General features: G+C 40.0%; 1 protein-coding gene across 1 annotated transcript; it reads right to left on the minus strand.

The window, feature by feature from the left end:
* Positions 1-986: 986 nt before the first annotated feature.
* On the minus strand, positions 987-27,827 carry LOC134795661 (armadillo repeat-containing protein 8-like). The gene is made up of 14 exons (XM_063767575.1): positions 27,653-27,827; positions 27,367-27,580; positions 26,599-26,805; positions 25,890-26,115; positions 24,513-24,647; positions 23,795-23,897; positions 22,957-23,172; positions 21,622-21,693; positions 21,008-21,143; positions 20,359-20,450; positions 19,525-19,704; positions 18,894-19,040; positions 5,386-5,552; positions 987-3,587 (listed from the first exon to the last, which is right to left on the minus strand). Exons 1-14 carry the CDS (start codon positions 27,674-27,676, stop codon positions 3,548-3,550), a joined length of 1,959 nt encoding a protein of 652 aa, XP_063623645.1. The 5' UTR covers positions 27,677-27,827; the 3' UTR covers positions 987-3,547.
* Between the last annotated feature and the right edge of the window lie 22 nt (positions 27,828-27,849).

Consider the following 27,849-nt stretch of genomic DNA (forward strand, 5'->3'; position numbering starts at 1 on the left):
CAGGCTAAGTATAGGTTAGTATTTATACCCTCAGCCCCAAAAATAGCTCCAATAACGACAAAAAACTCATGGTCGTGAGTTCCTTGGCACTCAATTAGGAAAAAAGCAAAAATGGGTCCAAGGTTATGTCCAGCATTTTGGATACTCGAATTAAAGGTTAAATATCAAGGTGCTTACAATAATCCAAATAACCTTCTTGCTTTCGCATAAGGTTTATATTCGCTCTTTCATAACATCTGGATTATAGATGAGCCAATTTTTAATTCTGACAAAATGAGATAGTATTAAGGGGCCCACAGATTACCAGGTCGCCGGACGATATCAGCCTGTCAGTTAAACGCGAAAGGTGACAGTTCCGAACAACTGACAGGCTGATATCGTCCGGCGAACTGGTAATCTGTGGGCCCCTTTAAAGTGTTCTTCGGTTTAGACACTTTAGACGATTCGAAAGTATGTTGTCGTACCTAGATAACATATATGTATAGTAGTAGGGTGGGTCACTCGTGTATGGAGAAAAAAAAAGTATTAGTTATCCTTCGGGCACAGTTACAAAAAGTTGCGTAATAATGCCAATATACAGTATTTCAAATTATTCTGTAATCGGAATTCATTTTCTGCCTCCGGATCCATTTCAAAGTTTTCGTATAAATATTATTATATTTTGTATGGTCTGCGGAGTATATTTATGTATCGTCTCTTTATTCAAACTTTAGCTAAAAAGTTATACTATTATTAGCTCGAAATAGCATTGTAAAGGTTCAGAGCCAATAAATAAATAAATAAATACTCAAAAAGAAACATTTTTTTTTCATAATGTCCATACATTTAACAAAAACTTTGACTACAATCCGGAGGCAGTAAAATTAAAGCTAAAAATAAAATAAAAATACGTACAATAATTAATTACCAAATGGCACCTTTTTTTAATTGTGCCCCCTATTAAATTAAAAAAAAGTAAAAATGACTAACCCTAAGTATAGTCTCGCGTGATACATTAACGTGTCGCAATACTTTCAATAATAATAACGAAATATATCTATATATAATCATGGCTGACGGTTCGGTTTTGGCCAAAAAACCGCTAAACCCTTTGGCCACGCCGAAATTGTATTTTCAATAGTGTCTGACCGAAGTTTCGGTTTCAGTTTCGACATGAAAAATTATTTCACAAAAAGGTATCTTCTGTGGACAATACAATAAAAGCCAACGACTGTGGTCTGGTATATGTATCCCGTTTTTCTTATTTGAGTCTCAAGTACTTAAAAAATGCATCCCGCTTGTAAGAGTACTTACAGTGTAAAAATTAGCTTGAGATTCCCTTAACTTTGCGATGTCTACAGTTAAGGATACCTACTATAAAATGTGTATGACCCTTGTACTGAGCTTTCAAATCAACTTGTAGCGTAAATAAACGAATATTTTTACAATGTTTGGTAACATAGAGTATTATTAAGAGGCCATTATTATTAATATCAATTAATGGTAAAGTAGGGCGGGGCTAAAAGATCCACGGATCGAAAGGAACATTAGGCCTAGCTCTGAATTTAACGAAATTCAGTATTTTTAGGATTGAACTGGCTTAATTTTTAACAAGGTTTTTTATCCGCGAAACTTTTAACCCTGCCTAACTTGAAGTTTTCCTTAAAGTTGCGAATTATTATCAATATTCCTCACTCACAAAGAGAATACTACCTATACATTCTTCATACCACAATTGGTTAATCATGCAATTGTCACCAAATATTTTTGTACAGCATTAACGAGTTAGACCAAGAAAAGTCTGCAGCGATTTTGATAGCCCACGCAGTGCAAGTGTTATTTATACGTTATAATTTCATAGAAGTTTGACGTTTAAAATAACACTGGCACTGCGTGGGCTATCAAAATCGCTGCAGACTTTTCTTGGTCTAACTCTAACCTTTTATACATTCTTGAAGGATGTCATACCCCTAGAAAAGCTTAGCGAGTACAGTCGTCTAGACAAACTCCACGTTATCAAAAGCTACCCAAAATACAGTCACTTGCATTATCCAATAGCCAACAATATGTTGATAAAAAATTACACTACTGTAGTTTGACTACGTTTACTTCACTAAATTTAAAACCGGGGCCAAAAAAGTCAGTAAAAATTACAAACCAGCAAAGACACCCTATTCATAAAACTTAGCAACCTCTGTTAAATTTTGTCTCTTTCTAACAAACAGAAATGTCAAAAAGACGGATAGTAACGAACGATTATTAACGGTTTGTTAGATTTGACAAATGTTTATGAATAACGCCATGCAGAGGTAGTGTGAAAAGTTTAGAAAATATAAGACCTTGTATCATTGGGAAAAGGTCTACTTTCGCATGACAAACTAGAAAGGTGAATTTACTATAACTGCACTTTATTTATTGATATTAATTTATTTTTACTGACGATTCTTTATACCCAGCCTGAAGTACGCGAGGGTTTAGCACCTCTGTCGTTGAAAACAACTTTTAAGTTTAAAATATGAAAAATTTAATTTAGTAAAATTTTTCAAAGCGTGTATTTTGGACACGTGAAAATTATTAAATATTTCACAAAGTTTAAAAAAAAACAGTGAAATATCTCGTCGGGTGACACGCAAAAGTCACTACTATGAAAAAATTAAAGTAACAATGCACTTTATTCCACTTGTAACACGGTTTATTGTCCAATAATTTCAATGGTGTTAGTTAGTGACTTTTGCTTGTCACCCGACGATCTGATATTTACCAAAGAATTTAAAAGTGGAAAAATTACTGTCTTGGGTGAGACTTGAACTCACGGCCTCTGCGCCCAGTCTCTTGTGCGCCGGTGTCTGTGCTCTGGGCTCTGCGGGGCTGGAGTATCGATCCAGAGGCCGTGAGTGCAAGTCTCACCCAAGACAGTAATTTTTCCACTTTTAAATTTATTCTAAGCTTAATAGCATCGTTCGCAGACGTTCCTGCTAGTTAAAAATTAATATGTACCAATTAGTTTTGAAGCCAATAAATTTAATTTAATTTTCAACACCTTGGCAATGGTCCTATCGAATCGGGTTCGAGTAGACATTCAATGTCAACTTTATATTAAAAATAAATAGTCAATAACGTTTCATAAGACGAGATAACAATTAAGCGAACTTAGCTATGTACAATATACCTTAAAGTCCTAGTTAATGTAAGGACGCGAAGCACGAAGGATTTCGTACATTAACCCGCCTGTTCCTATCTCTGTCGCACTCGCGTAATTATATTGCTGTCCTGCCCATGACAAATCCACTGTGCGACCGAGACAGTTATATAATTATTATACGCGTGCGATAGAGATAGGAACAGGCGGGTCAGTATACGAAACTTTTCGTGTTTAGTGTCGTTACTTTGCCTTACGTTAACGTTGAGAACTAAATTACTGTATGACTGGAAAACTCACTGTCCGTGGACTATCACATGTGGACCTCCGGCGCGGGACTCGCGGCTTGAGACTCGAGACTCGAGCTTGGGACTCGAGAGATTCGAGTTACTCACGACGCGGTCGCTTGCGCCTCGGGCTGCGGCGGTATTATGTGAAATCGCTGAACTGAGCCAGGGCCGTCTTCACTCTGAAAATAAATGATCTTTTTAAGCCAGGAAATTAGAAGGAATTAAAAGATATGGTGCGCCGCGCAAAACTTGCGACGGAGGATATTCTAAATTATTCTGACGATATACTTCTGTTTCAAATTTTGTTTGCCAGATCGTCGGCTAAATCATTAGCTATTTTATAGTAATATTGCATAAATATACAGAGGGCAACGATACAGAGTGGTCCAAACCTTGACTTCCAAAATTTTTTTTAGATCCTCACGTCGTGGGTAGGGCTTGCAATTCGAATATTCGAATATTCGAATATGTCGAATATTCGACCTGTTTTGATATTCGAATATTCGGCCGCTCAGGTTTCGAATATTCGAATATTTTTTATTACTAGGTAAAATCTATTTTCATCCGTTATAGTTACAGTTTCTGTGTATTTTGCCGGGTATTAACAGTGAATGAGGAACCGTAGGTACCCAAATGCGAAGGAAATAATGTTTTTACTGTATTCCTCTCAATAGGCTTCGTGAATACAGTTAAACCTAACTCAATTTCAAAGGAAACGAAATCAAAAAGTATGTTTTATTACGGTGCGGCTAATGCTTTTTCTAGGTACAAGTAACTTTACGTAAGTTTTAAGATAAAGGGTCATTTTGTTTATTGAGTAAAAGCGTACCTTAAGCGAATATTCGAAGTCTAAACCTTGCCCTTTATCGCAATTCACAAATTTGATCATACCAAACCTACCGAACTAGTTCTAACCATGCACCTTTAGCTAACGAATAATCCACCCCGTAGTCAGCCAACTTTTTCCCTTAAATATTCCAATACCAATTATATGTATAACTTATTATATAACAGCCGACCATTAGGAATCAAAACTAAACTTGCCAAGACTAATAAAGTCAATAAAGATTCAAAATACAATGGAATTAAAGGCCATTTTACAGGCTTCTTAACGACAAGAAGTTAATTTAAATCAGAAAATGATTAGTGATTAGTTGATTACCTACTAAAATGTTTTCTCTCTTACATACGTGTTTGGATGGTTAAAGTTATATTAATTCACGCAACGACGCATTTATAATAAAAAGTTTTATCAAGAAATATTGAAAATTACTAATTTTTGCGTTTTAGGTACTTACTTGCTTTTATAAACGTGGGTATTTCAGAGTAGGATGATAAAATCTAGTCAATAAGTGGATTTCTGCAAAATATCATTAATTTTAGCAATATGTGGAAAAAGCTTTTGAATAAAACGATAATAAACCGATTTTTCGTTCCTTTTCTTATTTTTTTTAAATATTCGAATAATTATTCGAATATTCGAATATCTCGTCAGAAAAAGTCGAATATTCGAATACCTGAAAGTTTCGAATATTTGCAAGCCCTAGTCGTGGGATATCAGAATATACCCCTTGTATGTTAACCGATTTTTCGTAGTTTTCGAGTTATGAATTTTGTAACTTTTAACTTTTGTTAAGAAATTCCGGGGTGAAGCAATTAATTTATAAAAAAAAACTTTTTGGGATGTTTCTTTTTGTAACATAATCCTTGATAAACGGCGCAGTTGCTAAAAAAAATCAGTAAGTATCGTCACTCGGCTGAGAGTTGAAACAAAAATATAACCTCAATGTTTCAGGTAAATGGCTAATGTTCATTAGACGGGACGATCAGCAAATCAGGTGTGCTAGTCAGCAAAATATTATCAGCGCGGGCCGATACCCATCTCCTGCGGCCCGTAAGAATCCGGTTTGTCCATGTTTGGAGATGATCGCCTCGTTGCCGTTGCCGGTGTGTGTAGAGTAGAGTGTAGACACTGACTTGTCGTGCAGCTGGTGGTCGCGGCGCTGGCGCAGCAGCTGCAGCGCGCGCAGCACGCCGAGCGAGGCGAGCCGCGCCTGCCGCGCCGCCGCGCCCGCCTCGCCGCGCCACACCAGGTTGCCGGCCACGAACAGCGCCGCCTCTTGCAGCTTGCTCTCGGGGTGCGCCTAAGACACAAATACCTCAAATGTTAAAGAAATAAAAACTGGCCAAGTGCGAGTCGGACTCGCGCACAAAGGATTCCGTACCATTATACAAAAAACGACAAAACAATCACGTTTGTTGTATGGGAGCCCCGCTTAAATATTTAATTTAATTTTAGTATTTGTTGTTATAGCGGCAACAGAAATACATCATCTGTGAAAATTTCAACTATGACAGTTCTCGAGTTACAACCTGGTGACAGACAAACGTACAGACGGACAGCGGAGTCTTAGTAACCCTAGTCCCGATTTTACCCTTTGGGTACGGAACCCTAAAAATCGTTCTCGTCGTCGTCATCTATGACAGAAATGTCTCGCCTCGCTAAAACAGCTAGAGTTGTGTAGACGCCGCATCGCTTCCTCGCTCGAAGGAAGTGATGCGTCGCCTGGCCCAAGCACTGCTGCCGAACCACGTATTGCCGGTAATAGGGTATTATACTATATTTAAAATAAATTATTTTTCTCAAAAATGGACGGCAAAGTCGACTTTGCCGTATAAAAAATAGGTCGCGAAGTGCGGAATTTATGGTCAGTCAAAAATAAAAGAGTTAAAAACATTGCAGTCTCGATTTTGGGACTGCAATGTTGCACACAAATTCCATTATTTGTCGAGTTCCAAACTTCTTAAAAGTTTAAATGGCCATATCAAATGAAGGCACAGGCCCATTAAACAGCCAAACAGATGATTAGTAATAATTATTATAATGTTGGTACCGCGACTATTTAGCTGCCTCAAATAGCTTGGCGTATTTTCGGCAGAAAAATACACTTCTATTTTAAAATTTAAAAAATAAAAAGGCGGCAAAGCAAACTCTTTCAATTGTGAAACTCTTTCTACTTTATTCTGTGAAAATATATACGTAAGAACCTAAGAACGTTGCTTCTGTAAAATATTCTTATTATATTTATATTTCTTGCACCATTTTTGAGACAAGCACTATATATGACCGCAGAATAACTATTAGTACTACCGTTCAGAAAATTCACTCCTTCACAAAAGTCAGGTTTAGGTATAAAATTATACCTATACTCGCCGCCTGCAACAAAATTTAAACATAAAACCGCACACGAACCGTGAATCTTCTTTGCGCGCCCAGTTTTATGACCGAGCTGTAAGTGTCGGCACGGGACTATCACATGACAAGTTATAGTTTAGTTTAAATATGTAGGAATTACAAACGTTTATTCTGTAAACATAAAAATTTTATCCGGACATAGTATGTCTGATTCTCATGGAAGTAGGTATGCCACAGCTGTATTCCTTTGAAAATATGTCGGTCAGTTCCTAATATTGTTTCTGGGCAACCAATATTCAATAAATTAAGGATGTTTGTTTTAACTATTACCAAAGAGAATAGATAGTATAGAGGGGTCCTGTCAGAGTAAATTTTGTAGTCACAGTAAATTTACTGCCATCTATCGACACACGACCAAAACTCAAAATCAAAACGTATAAAATTATCAAAAAAATGTATATTGTATATGGATAAATGATTTTATTATTTTTATATCATTTTGACCCATCTTCATTCACTGATATCTGTGTGTTAAAATTGTTAAATATGAAACGGTGTCGTCACGCCATCTAGCCGAGCATAGGCTAAAGGTGTGTGCGCCATCTATCCGATAATGACTTTTTCTTGATTTCCGAGGCACGTTTTTTCCTTAGACTTTATTCATCTTATACGAAGTTACATATGTCTTTGCTATTACTAAGTAAGGACTTAGATTTAGGTTTCTAAGCCATTGTGTATTTTCAATTTTGCGCGAGCGCCACGTGACACGACTATGGTGCGGTCGAGCGGCAGCCCACTGCCATACGCCGGCCCGGGAGGCACGCCGGCCAAATGTACCTAAACTGCGTAGTGACACCCCCCTGATATGACTCGGCTGGAAGGCTACTTGCTGGCTTCGGATTCAATTAAACGGACTCCCAAGGTCGTCCGTTTAAAACGAATCCTCAGCCTGCAAGTAGCTACTTCCGAGCCTCGACAATAATGTACTATTGCACCATGCATGAAATAAAGCACCAGATAATTATTAGAAAAACACGGATAGGAGTTATTTTTAAACACAAGTTCTATTTAATGAATCGGATAGAAATATAAAAAGTAGGTGAGTTGACCGTGACGTCACGATGTAATGTTTCATATAAATTCCATATTAGCAAATCGTTTTGAGTTCTAAAAAAGGTGATTTGACGCGTAGGAAACTACCCTATTCAACAGGAGCAGACATAGAAGTTTTTGTGGCAAAAGAGTGTTTGAGAAAATGAAACATCGATAAGTCTGTTATCGACAAGTCATAGGTAGGTTAATATTGTAATGAACAGGGTTCGTGCAATGTATACTAAGGAAACTATTGACAGCGCCGGTTATAACATATATATTTGAAGTTTACAAGTACTTATTTATAAAACTAAAACATAGAAAACAAGGCCACTGAAAACAGCAAGAAAATTAAGGAGAAGTTGGGCCGAAGTACGAGAAACTTATAAATAATGCATAAAATATGTTTATCCAAAACGCAAAAATATATCTAAAAGAAATAACATACAAGCTAAAGAAAATAAAACAATATCAAAACAAAAAATAAAATAAAACAAAAAAACATCAAAATAAAAAATAAAATAAAACAAAAAGTTTATTGGTCCTGCCGGGGATCGATCTTGCAACCTCCTGCACTAGTTACACAGCTCTCTAGCAACGATACCGCTGGGCCAGGGAGGCGATACGTGTTGAGCCGAAATAAGCACCCGTATCCCTCACGGCTAAGTAATATGTTGTAATTTCAGTAATTTATTTTGCGTGTCCCAATTCCGTACATCAAAATAAAAGGGCGTTCCCATATGCTGCGGACAAAAGGGTCGAATGTAATTTACCCGGTGTTTTCAATGATCACTATTTATTTAAGCAAACGCACAATAGCCCCGACTAGAACAATCGACTGGAAACACTTACCCCGTGACTCGTACACACCAACAAACTTCACATATAATGATTCGGAACTATACGCGCACAATGACCGTAGAATATCTCAAAATATTAATTTATTGCGCCCGCCATCGCAGTAACAAACGCCTGCAGCGTCTCTCTCCGTGTTTAATTTTTTCGTCGGGTCGGCCTGTTTTCTACCGCTACCCTAAACTTCATCATCGTAAAACCTCATCTTAGGGATGTACCCTGGTGACTGTCGGCTTCTCATAATTAGTCATAGATGGCGTTAGTATGTACTTGTGTGTGTTTTGAGCGGAGTGAGAACATTACATATCCCCTCTCCTCCAGAGAATCCACCCGGATTCAAACCCTGCGCTTCAAGTCGCTTGCATGCCACATGCCCAAATCTTTGCCCCTGAGACTACGTAATTTATAAGTATTTTCTGAGACCTTCTTGGAAATTATAGCTTCCTCAAATTTTGGCGCTAACTTGGACATAAATCTTTTGTCGGAATTGGACAAAAATTTCGTACGTTTCCACACTAGATCCCCCTCCTTGTACTCACATTCGCGGCGCCGGAGGTTATACCTTCTACTATTCAGATCGTGAGCTATGCTCATTCTTTTGCAAACATCCTCGTAAATCTTCTGGCGAATGCCAATGCCTTCTTCGAATTTCTCTTTGTTGAATTCAAGCTTATCGCCCGGTTCAAAAGAATATGGCTTCATGCCCTGAACTGATGACTCCCGACCCAAGAACATAAAAGACGGTGTCCTTTCTGTCACTTCATGCACCGAAGTCCTAATCGCATGTCCTATAAATGGGATATACTTGTCCCACTCCCTGTGGTCATCTTTCACATACGAGGCGATTGCGGTTCCTATGACTTTATTTACCCGCTCTGTAGGATTGGCCTGAGGATGGTAATATGGTGTATACCACAGCTTCACTCCATAATTTGACGCCAATTCTTTGAATTGTGTAGAAATAAATTGTTTGCCGTTATCGCAGACAATCACACCCGGAGTGCCATACATTAGAAATATTTGTTCCTCTACTATTTGTGAAATTGTCGAGGATTTCCCATTTCTTAGTGGGAATAGGAAACAAAACTTACTAAACCAACACGAGATCACTAGTAGCATTGTATTACCCTTTTTGGATTTCGGAAAAGGGCCCATTAAATCCATTGATATTATTTGAAAAGGCTCTGTCACCACGCGTTGCCTTCCCATCAACCCGGTTGGTTTCATTTGTGAGGGTTTATGCCTGGCACACACCTCACAACTTTTTACATAGCCCTTTACGTCTTGAATCAACGTAGGCCAGAAGTAGTGTTGTCTCGCACGATTGACCGACTTCTTGACTCCCAAATGTCCTGCAGCCGGGTGGTCATGGCATTCCCTTAGCACTTCATTTCTAAGTTTTTCTGGCACGACTAGTTTCCAGCTATCGTTGTCGTTTGGGAATTGCTTCAGTCTAAGATACCTCCATAATCGACCCTGATTTAACTCCCAACCTGGTTCATTAATCCCTTTCGTTACCTTTTCCTCCTCTGCCTTGTACCAGTCGTCTTTATCTTCTGGTGTTACTTCCAGTAAAGCAACTTCTTCCGTGATGGCCCGAGACAAGGCATCAGGCACCGTGTTGTATTTCCCCCTCCGGTGTACTATATCGTAGTCGAATTGCTGCAAGCGCATCGCCCACCTCGCTAGGCGGCCATGTGGGTCTTTATTGCGGTGTAACCACTGAAGAGCACTGTGGTCAGAAATTACCTTAAAATGGCTTCCTTCAATATATGGCCGGAATTGTTCAACGGCGTGAATCACGCTAAGCAATTCCCTTTCAGAAGCGGAATACCTACACTCCCTTTCAGTGAGTTTCCTGCTGGTGTAGGCTATTGGCACCTCCAAGCCATCAATTTCCTGAATCAAAACTCCACCCGTTCCTCTATTGGACGCATCACATTGTACCGAAAAAGGTTTGGCGAAGTCAGGAACTCTCAGAACTGGTGTAGAAGTGAGTGCTGTTTTAAGATTTACGAAAGCTTGCTGTGCATCTTCGTTCCATAGTATACGTTTGCCTTTTTTACCACCTTTGGTCAAGTCATGCAAGGGTGATGCCACAATGGCAAAATTCTTGACAAAACGACGATACCAGCTTGCTAACCCAATAAACCGTTTCAGTTCCGAAAACGTGGTAGGCCGAGGATAATCTAGAATCGCTCTCACTTTGTCTGGGTCTGTGCGTAGACCATCTTTGTCCACTATATAGCCTAAGTATTTCAATGATGGCCTCGCGAAGACGCATTTCTCTAAGTTAATGGTTAGGTCCGCTTCTCGTAACTGATTCTTGACAAAAGTCAATGATGACAAGTGATCTTCAAAGTTGTCATTGCATATGACTATATCATCTAAGTATGAAAATACTTTACCTTCATACTCTGGCGGGAACAAACGGTCCATTAAACGTTGTTGTGTCTGGGAAGCATTGCTCAAACCAAACGGCATGACCTTAAACTGATATAGTCCTTTTCCAGCTAGCCCGAACGCCGTCTTCTCCTTACTTCCTTCCTCGAGGGGTATTTGCCAGAACGCCGAACGCAAGTCAATTGTCGATAGAAAACGAGCATTTCTAAGACTGTCCAAGATGGTCGTAACTCTCGGAAGCGGATAAGAATCCTTTGTGGTCAGCTTGTTCAGCTGCCGGCTATCCAGGCATAAACGGTTCTTACCGGAAGCCTTTTTTACAAGGAGTACTGGCGAGCGCCATGAGCTGCAGGATGGTTCGATAACATCGTCCTTGAGCATATCCTCAATTTCCCGCTCCAGTTCTCTCATTATTGGCGGTGCAAAAGGATATTGCCTCTGACTGGTAGGTAAGTGATCACCTGTGTCAACCCTGTGCTCGATTAAGGAAGTCCTCCCCAATCCTCTACCAATTTCCGCATCCATTGCTTCTAAAAGGGTGTCTAAGCTTTCTTTCTGTTTATCTGTCAGTTCGTCGCGAGAAATTACCGGAGTCACGAGTGTCGCGACACAAACTTCAGAAATACCATCACCACGAGGTACTTCTTCCGTAACTGACAAATTAAATGCATTAAAAAAAATCATTCCTAACACCATGTCATGCTTCAACTGCTTCATGACGAGAAAGGGGACTACCTTGTACTTGGCCCTGAATTGTATAGGTAAGTCGAATACCGTGTTAACGTAGTGATTAGTACCGTCCGCAGTTGAAATGCTACCATCGTTTGCGCGTCCGGTCAATCCTAAGTTCAACAATTTTTTACTAAACTCCTGGGAAACTAATGACGGCGTAGCTCCACAATCCAGCATACCTACAAAGGGCTGGTTCAAGATCTTGAAGTTTGCATACAACCGCGTATCTGATTTCCGCTGAATATTACAAATTTCCCCCGTAGTAAAAAATGTTGAGACGGTACCTAACCATTTCTGCCAATCATCACATGCGGAACTGCCTAATTTCTTGGGGTCTGATCGGCAGGCATCGACTCCGACTGACCGTTTCCCTCCTTTGTGGCACTGCAGGCACACTTCTGAACTGTATTCCCAAATCGCCCACATTTATAGCAAAAAAGTCTTTGCCTTGGTAAATTGCAATCTCTAAACCGGTGCCCTGGACTCCTACAATTCCAGCATTTAGACTGCGTCTTGCCCCCAACGGCTGCAACTTCATTCTGCCTAAATTGTCCAGCCTCTCCTACCCCTTGATATGCGAGATCCCGCTCCAACGAATGAGTGTCTTGTGTCGGTTCTTTGAATTTCTCACAGGTTAACTTCGTACGCTCGACAACTTTTAGAACTGCCGTCAACTCTGCTACCGTATTGAAGGAATCCCGGCATATTTCCTTCTGGAAATAAGGCTGTACATTTTTCCTCAATATGACCAATTTTTGCAGCTCTGTAAGTGGTTCAGGCAAACGGTTAAACATGTTTTGCATGGTAGATATGTAAATAATGACGCTCTCCTGCCTACTCTGGGTCCTCCGCTTGATCTCCTCCAGAAGTTCGTCCTGATAGTTCGGTTTCTGAAAGGTGTCCATTAAAAGTTTCACCAACTCCGTCCAATTCGTTACAGAACTCTTATTAGCTCTAAACCATATGAGAGCTTCTTCCTCGAAGAAGTCTATAGCGTAGCGGAACAAATCGTCATTGCCGGCATTACGTGCATCCTTGAGCTCGTCAACCCTCTCAAGAAATGCGTTGATGCTAACCGACCCTCTCCCACTAAACTTAACCCCCCAATCCTTGATGGGGATCAATTTTCGTCTCTGGAAATCCTGATCCATCGTAGATGACCGCTGCAACAAGGCAGGCTTGAGGACTGGGACTTGTTCGCTTCTCTGACGGTCTCTGTGGCCATCATTTACCTCAGGGTACTCTGATCGACTCGGTTGAGGCTTGTCCTGAAGCTCCACACCTGCAGATGTCGACGCACCTTCCAGCCTCGGCTGGCTCTGTTCCTGCTTCGGTGCGTCCCTGGCTGTGTCTTTATCCATATTCAAATGACCTAAAATCTTAACCGCCTCATCACCTAAGGACTTATGTAACGCAGCTCTGTCAAGTTCGGAGATGCTGTCCTCTTCATCGCTGGTCTCTTGACTCAAATTGTCTAAAGTTGACCTCGCTTCTCCTATCTCCCTGACTAGCGCAGAATGTCTCTCAATGTCGTCCTGCTCCTTGGGCATAATTAGCTTAGTCCGATTCGCTAGGTGTGCCAACCGGGAGCGTATCCGTCTGATCAAAGACCAGTCTGGACTAAGTGACGCTTCCCTAATCAAAGTGACCAACGTGGCCAATTTGCTTCTACAACCTAATATCTCACTACCCTGATTTTCAATGCACGCAATAGGGACCTTGAATGTAATTGAGGACTCCCCAGAGGCTTCCCGCTTTAACATCGCCCGCAAAAACTTCCTCATAGCCGCCACAGTTTGACAATCAGATACTCCCCGGCAAGCCAACTCAAACTCCAGCTCATCCTTATGTAAATGGTTCACATCCATGATCTTAAACAAATTTGCCGAAATAACGAGAACAAAAAAAAAAGCTACAAACTTAATATGTAATCAAATTTCCATATATTGGTAACCACTGCCAAAAGTGTATCCAACTTAGTATCAGCTGTCAGGCGCCAAATGTAATGAACAGGGTTCGTGCAATGTATACTAAGGAAACTATTGACAGCGCCGGTTATAACATATATATTTGAAGTTTACAAGTACTTATTTATAAAACTAAAACATAGAAAACAAGGCCACTGAAAACAGCAAGAAAATTAAGGAGAAGTTGGGCCGAAGTACGAGAAACTTATAAATAATGCATAAAATATGTTTATCCAAAACGCAAAAATATATCTAAAAGAAATAACATACAAGCTAAAGAAAATAAAACAATATCAAAACAAAAAATAAAATAAAACAAAAAAACATCAAAATAAAAAATAAAATAAAACAAAAAGTTTATTGGTCCTGCCGGGGATCGATCTTGCAACCTCCTGCACTAGTTACACAGCTCTCTAGCAACGATACCGCTGGGCCAGGGAGGCGATACGTGTTGAGCCGAAATAAGCACCCGTATCCCTCACGGCTAAGTAATATGTTGTAATTTCAGTAATTTATTTTGCGTGTCCCAATTCCGTACATCAAAATAAAAGGGCGTTCCCATATGCTGCGGACAAAAGGGTCGAATGTAATTTACCCGGTGTTTTCAATGATCACTATTTATTTAAGCAAACGCACAATAGCCCCGACTAGAACAATCGACTGGAAACACTTACCCTGTGACTCGTACACACCAACAAACTTCACATATAATGATTCGGAACTATACGCGCACAATGACCGTAGAATATCTCAAAATATTAATTTATTGCGCCCGCCATCGCAGTAACAAACGCCTGCAGCGTCTCTCTCCGTGTTTAATTTTTTCGTCGGGTCGGCCTGTTTTCTACCGCTACCCTAAACTTCATCATCGTAAAACCTCATCTTAGGGATGTACCCTGGTGACTGTCGGCTTCTCATAATTAGTCATAGATGGCGTTAGTATGTACTTGTGTGTGTTTTGAGCGGAGTGAGAACATTACAATATTTAAAATATGTAACTTCTACTTGCTGTAGGTAAGTTACCGAGAAGTTTCAATAATGCAAATAAATTACAAAGCGATACATAATTTCTTTATACATATATACTTGGTCAAGCAAATCTTGTCAGTAAAAAAAGGCGCGAAATTCAAATTTTCTATGGGACGATAACCCTTCGCGCCTACATTTTTAAATTTGCCGCCTTTTTCTACTGACAAGATTTGCTTGACCATCTATATTTAGTATTTAAAAAATAAAACGTAAACTGTAGTACAGTGCCAAAAGAATAGAAAACTACCAATATATCAAAAGAGAAGAATATATCGACCATGTTCTGTATTTCGCGGTAGCTATCTTCTTATAAAATGTAATAAATATGTAAGTATAACGTTAAGGTAACATCGATAACAGACATGTCGATATTTTATTTTGTCAAACACTTTATTTTGCCACAATAACTTCTATGTCTGAACAGGAGTATCAAAAGTTTGCCTTGCACAATATCGAACATGCACACATTTTATTTCGTGCATCAATCAAAACGGAAAATAATTCTTAAGAGCGCTCTTACAAGAAAAGTCGAAATAATGCAAAATTGATGATACTAGTCGACGAAATTCAGGACTTTGCGCTCATTATTAGAAACAATGAGTACTTGTTCCAGTAAAAGCGTCTTCTTATCTTTATAAATATCGTTGTAAATATTAGAAAAAGGACTTATTAAATTAGTAATGATTTTTTTTCTGGTGGTCGTTTCCGAAAAACCCCGTGAAGCACTGAATGGCGAGCTCTTATTTGGAAATGTTGAGAATTTTACTCTGCTAAACCTGGCTATTTTGTATTACTAATACCCTGTACTTTAGGCATATCAAACTATATTTTTCCTACATACCTTTGAGAAAGAGAAAATCAAAGTAAAACGAACTCGATTTTCTCTCCGAAACAAGTGTCAATTCCTACGAAAATCTACTTAATATCGAAGTCATTTTCATACTCAAGCAATCTGCAACGTTTGCTTATACTGTTGGTATACATTAGTGTTTATGAAATTCTACTATAATTTTTTGGCAATTTTTTGAAAACTACTCTATATTACCGATGACGCGCGCTGCGCCAGCTCAGTGCCGCGGCAGAGCTTGTAGAGGCAGGACGTGTGTCGGTCGGCTCCGCACATTTTCAACGGCGACGACGAGGTTTTTTATCATTGTGTGCGGCGGGCGCCGTGTAAAACGCTATACTGTGTGCGTGTAAACCGCAACGAGAGACTTTGATCCTAGCACTGTTTTTATAGTATTATAATTTATAATGGTACAGTTTAATAAACTACCGGACAGGATTAAAAATATTTGAAACGACCTGATATTCTATATGTATTTATTTGACTCAAGATAGTACTCAGGGTCTGATGATGGAGCCGGAAGGTGGTCACCGGTACCAATCAACCATGCAACTAAACCACTTCGTGTTTAGGCTCGTTTTATTCATCTCAACAAGATCTTTGACACAAGATAGTACTCAGGGTCTGATGATGGAGCCGGAAGGTGGTCACCGGTACCAATCAACCATGCAACTAAACCACTTCGTGTTTGGGCTCGTTTGATTCGGCTCAACAAGATCTTTGACTTAAGATAGTACTCAGGGTCTGATGATGGAGCCGGAAGGTGGTCACCAGTACCAATCAACAATGCAACTAAACCACTTCGTGTTTAGGCTCGTTTTATTCGTCTCAACAAGATCTTTGACTTAAGATAGTACTCAGGGTCTGATGATGGAGCCGGAAGGTGGTCACCGGTACCAATCAACCATGCAACTAAACCACTTCGTGTTTAGGCTCGTTTGATTCGTCTCAACAAGACCTTGGACACAAGATAGTACTCAGGATCTGATGATGGAGCTGGAAGGTGGCCACGGGTACCAGTCTACCATGTAACTGAACCACTTCGTGTTTGGGCTCGTTTGATTTGTTGCAACAAGATCTTTGACACAAGGTAGTACTGAGGGTCTGATGATGGATCCGGAAGGTGGTGACCGGTACCAATCAACCATGCAACTAAACCACTTTGTGTTTGGCTTCGTTCGATTCGTCGCAACAAGATCTTTGACACAAGTTAGTACTCAGGGTCTGATGATGGAGCTGGACTGTGGCCACGGGTACCAGTCTACCATGTAACTGAACCACTTCGTGTTTGGGCTCGTTTGATTTGTCGCAACAAGATCTTTGACACAAGGTAGTACTGAGGGTATGATGATGGATCCGGAAGGTGGTCACCGGTACCAATCAACCATGCAACTACACCACTTCGTGTTTGGCTTCGTTCGATTCGTCGCAACAAGATCTTTGACACAAGTTAGTACTCAGGGTCTGATGATGGAGCTGGACTGTGGCCACGGGTACCAGTCTACCATGTAACTGAACCACTTCGTGTTTGGGCTCGTTTGATTCGTCGCAATAAGATGTTTGACACAAGATACTACTCAGGGTCTGATGATGGAGCTGATGATGATAGGCAGGTACCCGTCGCCACCTTCGCGCTCCATCATCAGACCCTGAGTACTACCTTGTGTCAAAGATCTTGTTGATATGAATAAAACGTGCCTAAACACGAAGTGGTTTAGTTGCATGGTTGATTGGTACCGGTGACCACCTTTCGGCTCCAACATCAGACCCTGAGTACTATCTTGTGTCAAAGATCTTGTTGAAACGAATAAAACGAGCCTAAACACGAAGTGGTTTAGTTGCATGGTTGATTGGTACCGGTGACCACCTTCCAGCTCCATCATCAGACTCTGAGTATCACCTAGTGTCAAAGATCTTGTTGAGACGAATCAAACGATCCTAAACACGATGTGGTTTAGTTGCATGGTTGATTGGTAATGGTACCTTCCAGCTCCATCATCAGACCCTGAGTACTGTCTTGTGTCAAAGATCTTGTTGAGACGAATCAAACGAGCCCAAACACGAAGTTGTTTAGTTACATGATAGACTGGTACCCGTGGCCACCTTCCAGCTACATCATCAGACCCTGTGTATCTTCAGTGTCAAAGATCTTGTTGAGACGAATCAAACGAGACTAATCATGTTACTACATGGTTGATTGGTATCCGTGACCACCTTAATCATCATCAGATCCTCAGTACCAGTTCGTTTTTAAACCCTCGTTGATACAAACTTTACATCCTATAGGTACCAAATGCAATGACGAAACATGTAAATAAGCGAGTAGGTACCTATAATTTCTTTCGAGTAATATACCTTCATAAGTACGAGTATGGGGCAATTCATAAATTACGTCGTTTCAAATGGGAGGAGTGGGGGGGGGGGGGAGTCTGGACATCGGATGATGGTAACATGACGTAGGAGGAAACAGATTCATCCGAAGCTTGATTTTTGGATGATTTGAGGGGAGGGGGGGGGGGGTCAAAAATCGTCAAAAATAGATGACGTAATTTATGAACAGCCCCTATGTACATTTGCACTGCATTTAGTATTTTCGTACTTACCAAATAACAGTTTTAGAACTTTAAAAGTTAAGTACAGTTAGTGTTGTTATGGTTGATTTCAATATGCTTCGCGAAGGATCAAGAATGTTTAATCCATCATTGTAGTGCGAGTGTGGTAGAAGGGATCGGCATACTGAGCTCGCACGGCCTGCCGCAGCGCGTAAAATACCTAAACTCGCTCAACGCCGAAATGTAATAGCGCTCTTAATTGAAATTGAACAAACCCTTTCGACTTCCGTAACTAAACTACTTTAAATTTTTGCTCATAGACTCGACTTCGACTCGTCTCTAAAAATAAAAATTACATTTTTTGTCTAAAATAAATAAATATAACGTCCATACTCCTCAAAACTAATTTAAGTGTCCACGCAACTATACAATAATAATACACGTAACCATAAGGAACCACATTTATTTACTAATCATTGGCCATGATGAGGTCCTTGGCTTTCTCGCCGTTCACGATATTTCCAAGTATACACAACGCTTGTTCCTTTACTTCAGCGAGGTACGAGCCTTCCACTACTGTAACCGGCTAAAATATGTAACTATAAGAAACCTCATTTATTTACCAACCAGGTAATCGAAGAGTTTCCTCAGTACATCCTCATTGGCCATGATGAGGTCCTTGGCTTTCTCGCCGTCGCCGATATTTCCAAGTATACACAACGCTTGCTCCTTTACTTCAGCGAGGTATGAGCCTTCCACTACTGTCACCGGCTAAAAACTGCAGCCATGAGGAACCTAATTTATTTACTAACCAGGTAATCAACGAGTTTCCTCAGTACATCCTCGTTGGCCATGATGAGGTCCTTGGCTTTCTCGCCGTCGCCGATGTTTCCAAGTATACACAACGCTTGCTCCTTTACTTCAGCGGGGTACGACCCTTCCAGTACTACTATTACCGCCTGAAAATAATAATAAATATTAGAGATCCACCGTTAATTGTCAGCCATAGGGAATATTACGCAAAACTCTGCGTAGGGGGCGCCACTACCACTATCCATCACAATCTGGGGGTCTACCGCGAAATAAGAAAACCGAAATTTCGTTATCTAACCTCTCTATCACTCTAGCACATTCTAGCGATAAAGAGGCAGATAACTAAATCGATTTTGGCGTTTCCCGGTAGGCCCTTGTACAAACCGCCTTGATGCATCAATGTCATATTTTATTGTCTGTCAAAACTTGTCAAAAATCAGTTTAAGGCACAGTGTGTATAAGTTACTCTATGGTTTACTATCTAGCTTAGTGCTGCACTCTGGCGGCAGAACATTGCAGTAATACAGCCTATTATATAGATGAATTGCTAAAAGCGGTTTATTTGTTACTTTGAACCTTTCATAACCTTTTAACCTTTTGTATGATAAGATTATCGAAAGTAATAATTACCTGCATAACCTGCGAGGAATACTCGCTCATGATGGCGTCAATATGTTGCCTTGTAGACAGCAAATTCCGTAGCAAGCCCAGCGTTTTCATTATAACCCGTGTGTCCGCATCGCTTAATAGTCTGAACATCTGTTCGGTGCCGAGGCAGGATAAGATGCGTTGCTTCACTTTTTGCTCAGCCTGAAACGAAGTTTGTTTTTTCGGTAGAGTAATCGCCAGTCAGTTCGCTTCTCTATCTTTTTGAACTTAGTTAATGGCTGCCGCTCTTCCATACAACGCTATGCTCCAATTTTACCTATCGGTTTGAGTATTGACTTTTTAAGTTGAGTCCGCTTTTAGCAACCTAATCCCAAGAATTAGTTCAAGAATTAAGATACTCGTACTACTTTTTAGGAAAGCAACTGCCGTCTACTCTGTATCTTTTGGTACTTAAATAAAAGTAAACAAATAATTTCAAATTTTCGGGTAGTTATAATATTGATTAACCAACCAAATACAAAACCAACTGGATCTGTCACTGAACGACCTGACTTTAATCTACATTATTTCATCATGTAATGTTTTCATCTACCCTCAACTGGCTTAAGAAGCCATTTGAGGATAGATCTTGTTTACTCTTTTTTAAATACCTAAAGATACAGAATATAGAGGCGAAACTATGGCTCTCAATCGCATGGTATGTTTGTTTACCGAGAAGCATAATTATTAATGTCAAAGGATATTTCTTCAAGCTGGGATTCAAACCCACAATGTCCAGTTTGGAAGCAAGCTGATGCTTCGCCACCTCCATGACAAATGAAATAATACTACAATTAATCTTATTCGGTAACTTGCCTGAAAAGCCATATTCATTAATGCCCAAATACCATTCAGTCTTAAAGCAGCCTCTGGCCTTTTCGTCAAGTTGCACAACATTTCTACAGCACCTACAATAAAATAAAAAAACATTCATAAAATAATTTATTGCCAATGAAACGTACGTGTAATAAAAAAACACATAATAATAATCATTAATCGCCGACCGTTCGGTTGACCAAACGTAACAAAAAATAAAGAAAAACCGGACAAGTGCGAGACGGACTCGCCCACCGAGGGTTCCGTACTTTTTAGTATTTGTTGTTATAGCGGCAACAGAAATACAATATCTGTGAAAATTTCAACTGTCTAGCTATCACGGTTCATGAGATACAGCCTGCTGACAGACAGACAGACAGACAGACGGACAGACGGTCGGACAGCGGAGTCTTAGTAATAGGGTCCCGTTTTTATTTTACCCTTTGGGTACGGAACCCTAAAAAGCATGATAATAATTATTGATAGCCGACTGTTCTCATGACAATTTTTTTGTAATTACTCTTAGAAAATTCGCTACTCGTTTCTCACTGATCAGCGGCGTTAGGACAAGTAAGTGCAAGTCACCTAGGCACCATTACTTTTCGCTAAAGGAATCTAGTGAGATAAGTGAGAGAGAATTGTTATATACCTTGATCTAACATAGGCTCCTTGGCAGGTGAGAATTCTAACAGCAAATTGCAGAGAGTGGACGAGCCGACGGTCAGGAGTTCGGTGCCGGGCGAGTCACTCAGCAGTTGCATTAGAGGTCTCCACACTGCATGGTCCTAAAATTTTGATATCTGCCATTACTGAACAGTTCTCATTTCAAAAAGCTACTTCTTTATAAGATTAACTTAATTTGAAAAGATTCAAAATCAATAATGCTTTTAACGTACAAACGATAAAGTATTTAAGTGACCATTAATGTACCTTATACCTTTTCAATAAGGCCCCAATAGGGTATTTGACTGAATTTTAAATAAATTATTTTACACCACGCATGAAATAAAGCACCAGAAGATTAATATAAAAACGTGGACAGCAGTTATTTTTAGACACAATTTCTATTTTAAAACCCGTATAAAACTATAAAGAGTAGGTAATTTGATTGTGACACCACATGCTAGTGCTTCATATAAAATCCATAGTAGCAAAATCGTTTTGAAAGTTCGAATAAAGAAACTGATTTGAGTAGTAGTCAAATACCTTATTGAAATATTTACTAATGAACTTACGAAGTTCGGTTTAACTTAAAATTGTTACCTGAAATGTCGTCCGTAATTGCTGAACTGATCTTGAGAGTGAGTGTAAACATCTTACTGCAGCTAGTCGCACCTAAATTAAACATTTATTAAATTAGGATGGTGAGTACCATACTTAGTAAAACTAGTACTAACAGAATACTCTTGACAGACGATATGTGTGCCTTATGTCTTTGTGATAACGTTTACGAATTGTCAGTCGTCATTTTAAACTGTAAATATTAAGAATTCGTTCCACTTCCCTTCTTTGATAAATTATAGTATAAGGGATATTTTTTCTATAAACATGGGTGAAACAGTTTAGATGTCATATAGATACATACTGTTTCAATAGGGAATATTACGCAAAACTCTGCGCAGGGGGCGCCACTACCACTATCCATCACAATCTGGGGGACTACCGCGAAACAAGAAAATCGAAATTTCGTTATCTAACCTCTCTATCACTTGCATATTTTTGCGATAAAGAGGCAGATAAATAAATTTCGAGTTTTGCGTTTCCCGGTAGGCCCTTGTTAACAAACCGCCTTGATGCATCAATGTCATATTTTATTTTTTGTGAAAACTTGTCAAAAAACAGTTCGAAGCACAGTATGTATAAGTTACTCTATGGTTTACTAGCTAGCTTAGTGCTGCACTCTGGCGGCAAAACATTGCAGTAATACCCCTATTGTTTTTGACTAGTGAACTAGCTACTTTCGGGACGAAGGATAATTCTCTATTAGAATTTCTTTGGGGAATGTAGCTCGGGAACTTATGGATCACCGTCGGACATATGGATTTAAGGACTTATGGCATTATTCATAAACGCGCTACAGGCCTGTATTAGCTATGAATCGTTTGTCTTTATCTGTCATTTTGACTTATGTATGTATTTGTAAGGCTCAAAGTCACCCAAAGGGCAATGGAGAGGGCTATGCTGGGAGTCTCTCTGCGTGATCGCATCAGGAATGAGGTCATCCATCCAGGCAGCAGAACCAAAGTAACCGATGTAGCCCTCCGAATCGCTAAACTTAAGTGGCAGTGGGCGGGGCACATTGCCCGCAGAACCGATGGCCGTTGGGGCGGAAAGGTTCTCGAGTGGCGACCACGTACCGGAAGGCGCAGCGTGGGTAGACCCCCCACAAGGTGGACTGACGACCTGGTAAAGGTCGCGGGAGTCCGCTGGATGCGGGTGGCGCAAGACCGGTCATTGTGGCACTCTTTGGGGGAGGCCTATGTCCAGCAGTGTACGTCCTCTGGCTGATATGATGATGATTTGTAAGAAAGGGATAAAACGTCATTTAACTAAATCAGTTGCTTACCTACTGTCTTCTAGTCTTTGTCTTAGACTTACCGCAGGTTCTGGGTTGTTCATCCCATTGACCACATGTACCATGAGCCCGTGCGTCTCAATAATCCTCTTCCTAATATCCTCATCATTTGCACCGAGGGAAGCGAAGCATTTAAATGCGCCCTGTTTGGCCGCAGCGCTGTTACAGTTGACGATGTCCGCTAGAGAGCTCATTAGGTGGTTGGATATGGCTGCTAGCCTTTGTAATGATGTGTCTACCTGGAAAACGGTAAATATGAAGTTAAAAACGGAAAATGTGAGTTCCTATAATTGGCTTCCTGTATCTACTATAATTTCTATGTTAATGTTATAGCTGTTGGATCTCCAAATAAATAAAATAAAATAATATGATATAATTGAATTCGGCAATAATTAATGCAATAATATTGATTGTGCGTATAATTTACATTCGTAATCAGCTAATTAGTTATTACACAAAATAAATGGACATGATGGCATAATTGCACATGTTTTTTATTATTATCTTAAAAGATAATCTAATTTAGTGCATTTATCAAGCTATCAAATTGAAGATGCCCAACAAAAATTATGTGGCAACGCTGGTTGTCAAAAGGTGACCAGTACAGCGATATCTATTTCGGCTATCCCAGAGGATACGACTTTTAGTTAGACTTAACAGCACTTTTTGTATCCTAAAGGCCACTTGCACCATCCAACTAACACGGGGTTAAAACGTTAAGCCGTCAACCCAGTATCAAATTGTACTGGCAACCATGGTAACTCCAGGTTTAACCGGTTAACCCCGGGCTAGTGGGATGGTGCAAGTGACGCTAATATATATTAGTATAAGATATAATATTAGTTAGTAATTTACACATACTTCTGCTAGATATGCTAATGTTTCCGCCGCCGTGGCCCTGATCTCCTCCGGCATTTCCTTTGTGCAGAGACGCGCGAGACAGGGCAACGCTCCGAACACAACTCTGCAATACGATATAGATAATCACTAGTAAATAGTCAAGGAAAGGGGTCGGCTGGTTGTCAATTCTGTTCCAATACTGTTAAGGTCCAAAAGGTAAGGCCGAAACCGAAATCGAAAGTTCGGTTTCGCTCTAGTTTCAGACGAAAGTGAACCTTCGGCCAAAACGAAACTTTGGTCGGACACTAATGGATAGTAGAGGCTACGAACGCACTGCGATTAATTCCTTGCGGTTTCAGAACCGCAAAAAGTGTAACGTACGACATGCTTCTATAAGCGCATGCACTTGCAAGACTGAAACCGCAAGAAAAATTAATCGCAGTGCGTTCTAAGCCTTAAGAGAAGTAGAGGTTAGTCGATTTTGGATTTTTATCAATACCGTTTGTTTTCACTTTGTTTTCGAATTTAATCTTCGAGATATCTTCAGCCGAAGCCGAAATGTATCACATTGCATTTTTTTATACCACCAGAGTAGAGTGCCACTAAGCTAACATTGCACCGACTTGAACAGAACAAAGTGAGGAGTGTCATTATAGACGTCATATTTTCATAGAAATTTAACATTAATAATTGCCACACTTTGCCATTGCAAATGCCATGCAGAGACAGTTTCCCTCACCTACTGTCGTCGGCGGTGAGCGCGCCCGCCCTGTGCATGTAGGTGAGACAGCGGGCTGCGCCCATGGCCACCGGTAAAGGCTTGTCTCTGGATACTAGGTATGTGAGGAGCTCTGGTATTGCTCGGTCGTTATACCTGAAATAATAAGTTACGATTTAAGTAAACTTTTAGCTAGCAATAACAAAATTGGGGGCACATTTTCGACCTAGATCTCCAGTTAACGGCGGATGGAAAAACACTAAACATAGCAATATTTCTATAGAACGTGACTCTGAAAGAGTCAACCATAGTCCTTAGTAGGTATTGTTATTATTGCTAACTAAACAGCTCTTAAATATTTCTATGGATATGGATCTTCTTAGAGTAAAGACGAAAAATAGATCTAACAAGATTTTGTCTTAGAGGAAGTTTTTTATTTTGTGTTGTCACAAAGCAACAAAGTCCTACACTATTAAATGAGGAGTAATTTTACTATTGGAAGTGTGAAGTGCGTAAAAAATTACAAAGACGTACAGCGTGGAAAATGTTTACTTCCGTAGGTTCAAATTATAAGGCGAATGCCACACGGCCAATATGTATTGTGCAGAAGAATGTATATGTGTCATGTGTATGTCCTATGGAGATGTTACATTAAAATAAACTGACTAAAATAAATATTGATATTAATAACTTTCATTCTCATTATAAACCAACCCAAAAATATAATGCACATGTTAGATTTTATAATCGCAAGATGGAACTGCATAAGGGACTTGGCAAGCTTAAGAACGTACAGTGCCAACTTTGAGGACCCATGATGACACATTTATGATATTACTTTATGCATTGAATTAAAATACATTGTTTACGTCTGACGCGACAAACTCATAAGTTTAATGATACAAAATTCCCGTGAGTCGCAGAAATATTAAATATACCTATTAAAACGCGTTAAAGTCGAAAATTGCTCAATATGTTGCGCCATAAGGTGAGCTGAATCTATAGCTACACTAAAGACAACAAATTCACACAGTTGTATTTAATGTGTATCTCTAGGTAAGTGCTAGGTCAAAAATTTGATAACATTGAGGGGTATATACTCGTAAAGAGAGTCCAGTGTACGAAGTGTATACTTAGTTTAAGTTAAATGCATGTTGTTTACAAAATTGTGAATTAAATTTCACCTGATATTTCTGACATTATTGTAAAATTGTTATGGAATAAACTTCTTATCTATCTTATCTTATCTTAAGTGCGGGTAGCACTCTTAGTGGAGCTGAGTGTAGTGAGGCCGCCGCGGGCTTCTTGCTCCGCGGTGCCCATACACCAGAGACAATAAGCACTACGTGAACTAGTTTTGTGGCTCCTTGTCCCACTTTCCTTGCAGCAGACACTCACCTAGTATTCATGGCTTGCTGTGAAACACTGGCGTTCTCAAAGCACATAGCAGCAAGTAGGTCAAGTGCCGGTAATGCTCTAGGTGGAGCGGAGTGTAACAAGGCCGCCGCAGCGCCGCACGCACCCGCGGCGCACAGGGCTTCCTGCTCCGCGGTGCCCATGCACCAAAGAGAGAGCACGCGGACCACGCAGCCGCGAGCGAGGTCTGAGCCCTCGCGGGCTATCTCTGCACAATGAAGTAGATAGATTATAGACAGCCAATAAAGATAGTAGTGTAGGTGGTGTTAGATGTAATTTGTATTGAACTTATTTGTTAAGAATTAAATAGATTTTCAAATCGCGTTTAACTAGAGTACAAAGTATGTCAAATGTCACAAATGTGGAATTAAGTTAAACTGGTTTGTGTTAGTGTGGAGGGTAGTATAATAAATATATAAAAAAGGGAAAAAACGAATGGCACATTGGTATACCATTACTCATTAGCGGCGCACATAGAGCTAGCATACGAGCGAGGCAATTTCCTCGCGCGCAAAACGGCGATGTGCCTCGTGCGCGCCGCCTCGGCCGAGGTACGTCTGGCCGTTTTGTGCACGAGGAATTTGCCTCATACTGCTCACTTTGTGTGGACCCAGCTATTTCCTGATACATGTACCTAAAACAACTATTTATATTTTTAATGCATACTCTACAAACTATTAACACTACTTACGTGTCAACCTCGTCAAAAGCATCATATCCGCCGGCAAGGCTGCCACAGGCGCAGGTGGGTAAAGGAACACACTTCTCAGGGCACATAGCACTGCCTCCGCAAGCTTCGACTCCACAGGGACAGTTTTTAGTAACTCCACCAGTACTGTTGCTGTGCCTTGCTCGACTAATGCTGCTACGTTTTCTGCTGTGCCTTTTGCTAGAGAACCTGAACAAGTAAACACCAATGGTGAAATACAATTATACTTAAATAGCACACATTCACTGCCAAACACACTCGAGTGTTCATTTAGTATCAATTGGTAATTCTGAGCTTCAGCGAAAACCGGGAAGTGAGTCAAATTTAACTTGCAAGATTTGATTACAGGCAAATAAAAACTTTTAAATACAATTATGGTGTAAGTTGATGCACTCTGTATACACACTTGTAAGGTAAATCAATTTGTTAACAATGAACTACCCACTTGTACCCGATTGTATAATCATATATACATTGTAAACACAAGATATTTTATCAGTGGTGCTATAAATAAGAGGCTGTTAGAAATTTAATAATCTTACCAAAATAAATCTACTGGTCATAGCCGAAAAGAAATGTTTGAACTCATGTCCGGCTAGAAATAGTCTCAATGTTTAATGTGTTACATTTCATGTCAAAACAAATCATGGTTCAAGGTGTCTAAACAGCTAACCTTCACAGTCTAGACAAATTATGTTTAAACAAGTTAAACATAACAGTTAAAAAGTCAACTTGCGATGTAAAACATACCGATAGTGATTGTAGCCTCCACTCGTATGTTTGGATCCAGAGACTCATCCGCCATGAGCTGCAGTAAGCGCGGCACGATCCCTTGCTGGATCACAGAACTCTTTTGCCGATTACTCCCGATCACTGTGTTCTTCAACGTCACCAGCGCTTCCACGATCTTCCCGCCATCAGTGGAGTACAACTCGTCGATGTATGACCGAGAACTCTCTATGTCCTTTCGGCAAAATAGTAAAGGTTAACAATATGAAAACAGACGCACAAAATCATTTACACGGTTAATGCTTACCATAAATATGGTTAATTGCTGCATTTTATATTATGTTCGCAATACACTTGTTTTACACGTTGTGAAATTATCTTAGTAACAAAATAATATCGTTGGAATTTTTCACAGGCCGATTGCGCTGTCAAGAGCACGCAGTATAGCACCATGAATGACGGCTAGCTGACGCAGATCATAGACTACATCTAGCGAATTGACAG

The sequence above is a fragment of the Cydia splendana genome, chromosome 12, assembly GCF_910591565.1.
Source record: "Cydia splendana chromosome 12, ilCydSple1.2, whole genome shotgun sequence".
NCBI lineage: Eukaryota > Metazoa > Arthropoda > Insecta > Lepidoptera > Tortricidae > Cydia > Cydia splendana.

What these genes read in the sequence shown, in the direction of transcription:
- LOC134795661 (XM_063767575.1), bottom strand. Translation starts at nt 27,676, where the DNA reads ATGCAGCAATTAACCATATTTATG. An exon ending in TGAACAACCCAGAACCTGCG is followed by an intron (nt 21,694 to 22,956) that starts GTAAGTCTAAGA and finishes TGTTTAATTTAG; the next exon opens with GTGCGACTAGCTGCAGTAAG. An exon ending in GGAGCCTATGTTAGATCAAG is followed by an intron (nt 20,451 to 21,007) that starts GTATATAACAAT and finishes ATTTTATTGTAG; the next exon opens with GTGCTGTAGAAATGTTGTGC.